General features: G+C 51.8%; 1 protein-coding gene across 1 annotated transcript; it reads left to right on the plus strand.

Annotated features, from left to right (window-relative positions):
* Positions 1-2,825: 2,825 nt before the first annotated feature.
* Positions 2,826-8,482, plus strand: LOC308635266 (protein transport protein Sec16B-like; the record flags this gene model as incomplete). The annotated part of the gene is made up of 5 exons (XM_081269628.1): positions 2,826-2,845; positions 4,663-4,717; positions 5,475-5,550; positions 7,095-7,406; positions 8,171-8,482. 5 exons carry the CDS (start codon positions 2,826-2,828, stop codon positions 8,248-8,250), a joined length of 543 nt encoding a protein of 180 aa, XP_081125754.1. The 3' UTR covers positions 8,251-8,482.
* Between the last annotated feature and the right edge of the window lie 411 nt (positions 8,483-8,893).

The following is an 8,893-nucleotide window of genomic DNA, read 5'->3' on the forward strand; positions in this document are numbered from 1 at the left end:
TTCCCCTCCTCCTCCTTCTTCCCCCTCCTCCTCCTCCTCTTCCTCCTCATCCCCTCCTCCTCCTCCTCTTCCTCCGCCTCCTCCTCTTTCTCCTCCTCCTCCTCCTCCTCCTCTTTCTTCTCCTTCTCCTCCTTCTCTTCCTCCTTCTCCTCTTTCTACTCCTCCTCCTCCTTCCCCTCCTCCTCCTCCTTCCCCTCCTCCTCCTCTTTCTTCTCCTCCTCCTCTTTCTCCTCCTCCTCCTCTTTCTTCTCCTCCTCCTCCTCCTTCTCTTTCTACTCCTCTTCCTCCTTCCCCTCCTCCTCCTCCTTCCCCCCTCCTCCTTCTCCTCTTCCTCCTCCTCCTCATCCTCTTCCTCCTCATCCCCTCCTCCTCCTCTTCCTCCTTCTCCTCTTTCTCCTCCTCCTCCTTCTCTTCCTCCTTCTCCTTCTCTTTCTACTACTCCTCCTTCCCCTCCTCCTCTTCCTCCCCCCTCCTCCTCCTCTTTCTCCTCCTCCTCCTTCTCCTTCTCTTTCTACTCCTCCTCCTCCTCCTTCCCCTCCTCCTCCTCCTTCTTCTCCTTTTCCTTCTCCTTCTCCTTCTTTTTCTACTCTTCTTCCTCCTTCCCCTCCTCCTCCTCCTTCCTCCCTCCTCCTCCTCCCCCCCTCCTCCTCCTTCCCCCCTCCTCCTCCTTCCCCCTCCTCCTTCTCCTCATCCTCTTCCTCCTCCTCCCCTCTTCCTCCTCCTCCTCCTCCTCTTTCTCCTCCTCCTTCTCCTCCTTCTCTTCCTCCTTCTACTCTTTCTACTCCTCCTCCTCCTTCCCCTCCTCCTCCTCCTCCTCCTTCTCCTTCTCCTCTTTCTACTCTTCCTCATCCTTCCCCTCCTCCTCCTCCTCCTTCTCACCTCCATAGCAACCTGCCCAGAGGGAGGCCCAGGGAGTTGGATGCCCACCCAGGGCACTTGCCCTTCCCCTCCTTCTGACATTGCCCCTTGGCCCTCCTTCCCCACTGTGTCCTTGGCCCTCAACCTTCTTCTCCCCTCTGAGGTCCATGCTGAGGTTCTGTTCTCTCTTCTCCCCTTTTCTACTTGGTGTCCATTGTCACTTATATTCATGGTGACTAATGGCGATAATCGCATCCTCCTGTGCTCCCAGGTCCATGAAGCTTCCTCTCTTCCTCCTGCTGGTGGACTGTAGTGCAGCCCTCCTTGGCCTTGGCTATGGCTTGCGTGCGATGGTGCCTGCACTCTGGAGCTGGCCTGAGCTGGAGCTGGTTCATTTCTGTAGTGCACTGGAACGGTGCTGGACCTAGAGTGACTGCTCTCACTGTCCAGACGATGGCAGCCACAGCCAGGGCCCCCTTTGACATTTTTTTAAAAACATTTATTTTTTAGTTGTAGTTGGACACAACACCTTTATTTCACTTATTTATTTTTATGCAGTGCTGAGGATCGAACCCAGGCCTCACCTGTGAGGCAAGGGCTCTGCCCCTGAGCCACACCCCAGCCCCTCCCTTTGACCTTGAACTCACCTTGCCTTCATTTTCTTTCTTTACATGACAGCTACCTAATTTCCCTGCTGGAATTGTCTTCTTTAGGCAGAGACTATTTCTTTTCTTAATTTTTTAAATATTTGTTTCAATTAGTTACACATGATAGTAGAATGTACTTTGATACCTCATAAATAATGAAGTATTCATTCTTCTGGTTATACATTATGTAGAATCCCACTGTCACATAGGTATATATGTAGGTAGGGTAATAAGGTCTGATTCATTTTATTATCCTTCCTACCCCTGTCCCCCTCCCCTCGCTTCACTCCCTACTGGTGGGACTGCAAATTGGTGCAACCATTATGCAAAGCGGTATGGAGATTCCTCAGAAAACTTGGAAGGGCACCACCCTTTGACCAGCTATCCCACTTCTCAGTTTATACCCAAAGGACTTAGAATCTGCAAACTAGAGTGATGCAGCTACATCAATGTTTAGCTATTGTGAGTTGAGCTCCTATAAACTATGGAACAACCTAGGTGTCCTCAATAGATGAATGGATAAAAAATGTTTTACACACACACACACACACACACACACACACACACACACGATGGACTATTACTCAGCTTTAAAAAAGAATGAAATTATGGTATTTGCTGGTTAATGGATGGAGCTGGAGAATATCATGCTAAGTGAAATAAGCCAATCTCCAAAAAGCAAACGCTGAATGTTTTCTCTGATATGTGGCTGCTAATTCACAGTGGGGGGTGGGTAGGGAAGAACTGAAACCTTTTCTGCTGACTCCTTGTGTCTCCTTCAGTGCTGGGTATTGAGAGTGTGCACAGCAACAATAACAGCACACACACACACACACACACAACACAAACTTGCAACAAATGACTGTATTATTATAAAGAAATGATGCTTTGGGTATTGCCTCTTCATTCAGAGTCTTGCCAGAGACCGACCCCTCCCAGCAGACCTTGCCCGTCAGCTCTTCCCATGGCTCCCCTTTGGGGGGGAGGAGGGGGAGGGGCACTCTGGCCTCTTTTCTTTCCCTTGTTTATTTGTCCCCGTGCTCAGTGGTTTTGGTGCTGCTCTGGGCTGATAGTGATGAGAGCAGCTGGTTGCCCTGGGTGTCCCAGCTGCCTGGCATCCTGCTACGGTGCTTCTTGTGCGTGATCTCTAACCCTGTGGGGAAGGCAGGATTAACTCCCTCCCACTCCGTTTACAAAAGAGGAAACTGAGGCGCAGAGGGGTTACATGTTATCGATGCTCTTCTCTCACATACCATGTGCTGCAAGTCTGTATATGGGTGATCTCACTGAATTTTCACAACGACCAAAGGGGTAGGTGGCATGACGAACCCCATGCTGCAGTAAGGAAACGGAAGCACACAGAGGTAGGTAACTAGGCCCGAGCTCCACACCTGCGTCAAGCTTGGCTGTGATTGGGTCTTCTAGCACCCAGTCTTTGGGCTTGGTCCTGCTTGGCCCTCGTGCTTGTGTGAGAGCTCACCTGTCTTGTCTGCACTCCCCGTGGGCTCTAAGCCCTTTGTGCTGAGGTCTGTTTTTGCCTCTTCCTGTGTGTCCTGAGCTTGGTGTTAGGCTCTCTGGAATGTGGGCTGCTGGGGAAGAAGTTAGTCCTCCCGTGTCTTTCCCCAGTGACCAGGGCCTGGGAGGATGAGCCGAGATGACCCCATCCCTTGCTCTATAATGTAGGAGCTACTGGCTGGATTTGGAGCTGTGCCCGTGCACAGACAAAATGCCCCGGATGGCACAGGGCCCTTGATATCTGGATGCCAGAGCTAGCAGAACCAACAATCAGCTGACTTCCAAGAAGTCTTATCTGCGTTTCTCTCTGTCCCTGCCTGGATGGACTCACCCCCATCCCCTTCTCTTCACAGGTATATAAGCTCCTTTATGCTTCCCATCTGGCAGATTATGGCCTGGCCTCCCAGGCCCTGCATTACTGCGAAACCATCGGCGCAGCTGTCCTGAGCCAGGGAGAGAGTAGTCACCCTGTGCTATTAGTGGAGCTCATCAAGGTGAGTGTCTCAAAGGGTCCTCTGCAGGAGTTTTATCTTCAGTGTTCAGAGAAAGCTATTGTAGAGCAGCTTAGACTTCACATTTCATCTTCTTTGAACATGCTGCAAAATTGGAACCCACAGCTGTCTTTGACCACATAAGCGTGCCCTGATGTGATAAGCACAGAGAAGGATGTGCTGGGTGGGGGGTGGTGAGATCTGGGGACTGGAAACCAGTCATGTGCTCCTTGAGAAATTCATTCTTGCATCTGCTTTTCTGGTACAGTAAAACCGTGTGCCATTGTGAATTGTTCTAATCACAAAAGCCAGCATTACAAAATATATTTTAGTTGATTAAAACAGGAAATGATCCTTATTAAAATGCTTTTAAACGCATGGAATATTTTATCACTTATGGGATATATTTAAAAAGAAAACAAAAAACATATCAACCCTTAGTTCCTGGGGAAGTAAACAATAATCAGGCAAATAGTTGTTCCAATTAATTGAAGAAAAATCCATTAGCTGTAGAGCAAAAAGGCAGCTTGTCCTTAAGGTTTTGCTTTGGCTTAGAGGAGGCCCACGTTTTGGATTCTGTAACAGGTAAACCTTGTGGTGCTGACTTCCTGTTCCCTGAAGTTTCTGGCAACAGGTTTATGATTGCAAGGGGCTTCAGGACCCAGGATGGATGATTGGGGTTTGGGGACACGATCATGGAATGAAGCCTCTCAGTGACCTCAGCCACCTGGGAGCTGTTAAAGTGCAGGCCCAGGCCCAGGCCCACCCAGGTGGCTGGAATCAGAATTAGCCTTTGTAACAAGGTCCTGGGTGATTCCTGTGGGCCCTGAAGTTTAGAGGCCCTCTTACAGAGAAACGTCCAGAAACCGTTTCTCATCATATTTTGTGTAGTATCCAACACCAAAATGGGCTACTTGTTTTAAGTGTGCTGCCATTTTGGGAGGGCATCTGCTGGATTTCCTGTTTCTTGTTCTTTCAAACCGAACTTGCAAGTTACTTACGGCTCTTTCTTCTTTCGGCCCCTTTCCCACCCTCTTCCTTGTCTTCTATTTTTCCCTCTCTTCTTGGCCCTTCTGGCCCTCTGGAAACCCAGCACAGCTGGCAGAGAAACTGAAGCTGTCAGATCCTCTGGCTTGATGCCGTGGGGACAGGGACCAGGAGCCAGATTGGCTACTTCAACTGCGGAGGAGGCACAGGGAGCTGGAGGTGAGGAGGAAGGAGCTGCGTTTCCCTCTTCACTCCCCTAGAAATAGAGTAAGCTCACCAAGGGCCTGCAGAGCCTCCCACCGTCCCTGCTGCCCAGGCTGTGTTCTGGGAAGGGTGGGACTCCCAGGGACCTGTGGCTGCTTCTCTTCCTGGTCTGAACTATGCATGTGACACAAGGGGGCGCACTTCCAAACCATTCTTGCCACCCTTCTCTGAGGTCCCAAAGAATGTTTCGTGACCATCAAAGCTTCCCCATCTCTGCTAGGAACAATGGATCACAGTGGACCTGTGTCACTTTCATGTAATGTAGGGCAATTGCTTAAAAGACTTCCGGGCCTTTTCTCTTTGTTCTGACAATTGCAAAAGCTGCTGGCCGTAATCACAACCGTAATTGGAGCAGGGCCTCCCCCATTTTCTTTCTTCCACTCTGCTCTGAAGAAAGGACAAAGTGGATTTTTAAAAGCATGCAGCCTTTTCTCCCTCCTCCTTCTGCTGCGGACTCTGAGGCCTACAATTTAGTTCTTTCGATCTGCCCCTCACTCTGGGGAGAATGGATGTGTTGGTTTGCGGCCATCTCTGCTGCTCTAGCCGCGTTGGGAGACCTGGGAGCGAGTGTCCTGAGCCCTGAGCACGCAGTAGTCCCCTTTCCTTATCACTTCCACTGGAATTTTCTTGTTGACTTAATTTTTCAACGATCTTGTCCCCTGTCCTTGTTGTTCTTAGGCCGCTTAAAAGGATTTTACTTTATTTTGAATAGCAAAAGGCAGCAGGAGACATTGGAGATCCTCCTTCTGCTCGCTCAGATATTTTGGGAGCCAGAGGAAGAATCACAGGTATCCAAAACGGTGCACGGACACTGGATGGGACTGTGGTAGATGAGGTAGCTTAGGAAGTGCCACCCTTGCGTCCCCATGGCTCCAGCTGCTCCCCCATAGGCTTCTGTGGGTCTCATACCCGGACACTTCTAAATCCCTGCGCTGAGAGAGTTTCTGTCTCATAGTCAGGCTTCTTTATTCTGGTACCAGGGATTGAACCCAGGGATGCTTCACCCCTGAGCCACATCCCCAGGCCTTTTTATTTTGGGACAAGGCTTCACTAGGTTGTTTAGGGCCTCACTAAGTTGCTGGGGCTGGCTTTGAACTTGTGACCACCTCAGCCTCCTAAGCCTTTGGGATCACGGGCACCTGCCACTGTGCCCAGCCCACAGTCAGGCTTTTAAGTGCCTCTTATGCGTGTTGCTTCACCTATATTAGTGCCTTCTCCCACCTGGGTAAGTTTCTTGGGGCCAGAAATCATAGTTACCTGTGTCGAAGGTGATTGCTGGCACGTTGGACGCTCTGGAGATTTTGGAGCTCTCGGTTGCCATCTCACCATGAAATAAGTGTGTTTCAAAGGACGTCACCCCTGTTCCTCCTTCAGGATGCCTCTGAAGGGCTGGTCAGCAGGCGTTATGCCCTCAGTTACCTCCATATCCTTTTCCCCAGTTACCACCCTGGTGGGGTCAGGCAAGGGCTCTCTTGGCTTCCCTCCTGGCCATGTCCAGCCTTTGGCATTTCCTTCAGGGAAGAGCAGAGGGTGGGGAGAGAGGAAGAGGGAGAGAGGAGGGCCTTGCTTTCTGCTTCTGGGATTTGCCATGAGCCACAGGGCTGCGGAGGAGCAGGCTGGGGAGAGCCAGGCTGGTGTCTCAGGATGGCTGCTTCCTGGCAGCCCTGTCTGCTGATGCCTAGTGGAGCAGTTGGCTAGCAGCATACCCCAGACCCCAACCTTGGCCCAGTCACTTCCCACATCCACACCTTAGGGGTGTATCTTATCAGCAGGGTCCCTTCCAGGGCAAATGTGCTCTGATTCTTTAAAAGTAAGGTTGGGGTTTCTAAGGTCCAATTTTTTTTAAATATTTTTTATACTTCGTAGATGGACACTATATATATTTATTTTTAAGTGGTGCTGAGGATCAAACTCAGGGCCTCATACGTGCGAGGCAAACTCTCTACCACTGAGCTACAACTTCTGCCCCCAAATTTGGGTTTTTAACTAGAAGTTTCCTGGGTTTCCAAAACCCAAGTCCATTAGGCACTCCTTAGTGGAGAGAGTTTATCCAAAAATTAAAAGGTGTGGCATTAGATGGGATGGTAATTTTTTCCTCCTGATCCCTGGGTTAAGGACTCAGAGATCCTTCCAGGAAGTGGGGAGGATAGTTCTTTAAGCAGCACCGAGAGGTGTAACAGTCATTCTGTGCTTTGCTAGTCATCCCTGAAACCACGCCCAGGGCTGGTCCTTGGGACTGCATTCTCAGAGGACAGGGCAGGGAAGTTTCTGATGTGATCAGTCTGCAGATGCCGCTCTCAGGTCTCACCGTTTCTTTGCCTTTCATCCTTAGACACTTCCTGCCAGGATCTTTTGGGACATCAAGGCCACTCAGAAGTCCCTGGGTACCACTCAGCTCTGTGGCCTACACCTGAGCAGACGAGTCTCCCCGAGCCCAGCCCACAGCAGCCCTTCCCCCTGCAGCCGGGCCCCTACCCAGTGGGAGGAGGTTCAGGGCACATGGAGGCGCCGGTGCCTCTCTACTCGGTTCCTGAGACCCGTCTCCCAGGGCCCAGCAGCGACAGTGGCGGAGACAGTGTGGCAGTGACAGGGGCTCCTGGAGGAAGGGTCTGGGAGGAGGCGCTGCAGATACACCCTCCCTCTGGTAAGGCCTGCTGGCCAGGTGGACACAGCTGTGGTGGGAGGAAGCCGGTGAGGGGGGCGCAGGGCCTGGGAGGAGGTGGAGTTGGAGCTGGGGAAGGCAGGGGCATGGGCGTGCATGTGTCCTAGGCCGCCTCTCCCCTGGGACAGGTAGAGCAGGACACATAGTCCCTCCTGCCCTCTCCTGGACCACAGAGTCTCCACGGAGCCACTGCAGGGTAGAGAAGTAAGGAAAATGCCACCCATGGCTCCTTCACATGGCACCACAGGGCAGGCCAGGCCGGACCCTCTCCTTGAGTCCTCCTACACCCAAGAGCTCATTGTCAGAAACTGTGGCAGGAACCTGTGCCCTGTCCCAGTTCTGTTTCTTCAGGTCCAGGAGACCTTGGACAGCAGGGGCTGAGTGTGGGGGATTGATGCTGGGTCATGCCCGCACAGTGCTGGGAGCCACGGGGGAGGATTAGATTCTTGAACCTTCTAAAATAAGACCCTGGCCAAGATGGAGATTTCCAAGGAGCGGAGGCTGGGGGATCCCTGTCTCTAGCTCCCCATTGCTCTGATTTCCCAAATCCCTAAGGAACGGCCTTGGAGTTCAGTGGGGTAGAGTTAGGTTGATCAGCGTGTCCTGGGGTGGCTGGCCACGCAAGTGGGCTTTGCATTTCCTGCGACCTCCTTGTTGCTCTGCTGGGAAAACCATCTCCCTTCTTCAGGATGGGGGTGGGTAGCACTAATGCGGCTCACTCTCCTTGTTTCTGTTTGGTGCTACAGGAGAGAGCGCAGCATCCCAAGACATCTCTTGGCAACTCGATGATCCAAAGGACATTTCCAAACCTCAGGTGAAAGAATGAAGCATGAGCGAGGACGATGCCTACTCAATGGCCCCGGGGGCTTGGCCACACTCCAGCTCCTCCCTGACCAGGGGAACGTTCTCTTCTGCGTCACACCTGGTCTCTTCTGTTTCTTTCCACCCAGTCCTGGCAGTTGGAGGGAGGCTGAGTTCTTGCTTATGCTCAGCCCCACCCACCTGTGCTCTGGAGGAGGGAGCAGCACAGCTGGCTTAGTTCTGGCCCCAGGGACCTCTGTCCCTTTCCTGCCTCATCCTCCCCAAAGCTCTCAGAACCTGCACCCCTGTAGGAGACTTTGATTTCTATTTCCTTATTTTACTTTGTACCCTGCTTTATATCAAAGAAAGACCTATGGCAGCTGTGACGGTGCCCATGATGTCTTTTCTCCTTGATGGGTCTGGGGGGTGACGGAGGCGGCCATGTCTAATTGATCATCCCATCCAGCTGCTGGTTGAATGTGCCCCTTCACTGGGCATTGGGCAGCTTTGGTACAAACTGCAGATGTTGTGTCAGGAAGTGAGCTCTAAGTGCCTCAGGTTCTCTGGTGGCTACGTTTCTTGGGTTTGGGGGTCTCTGTGGGTGTTTCCAGGCCCTCTTCGTCTTCAGTAGTAGCTTCCCTGGCTCCTGCAGCAGGCCTTGGCATGGT

Source organism: Spermophilus citellus, assembly GCF_964194105.1.
Source record: "Spermophilus citellus genome assembly, chromosome: 16".
In the NCBI taxonomy this organism is placed as follows: domain Eukaryota; kingdom Metazoa; phylum Chordata; class Mammalia; order Rodentia; family Sciuridae; genus Spermophilus; species Spermophilus citellus.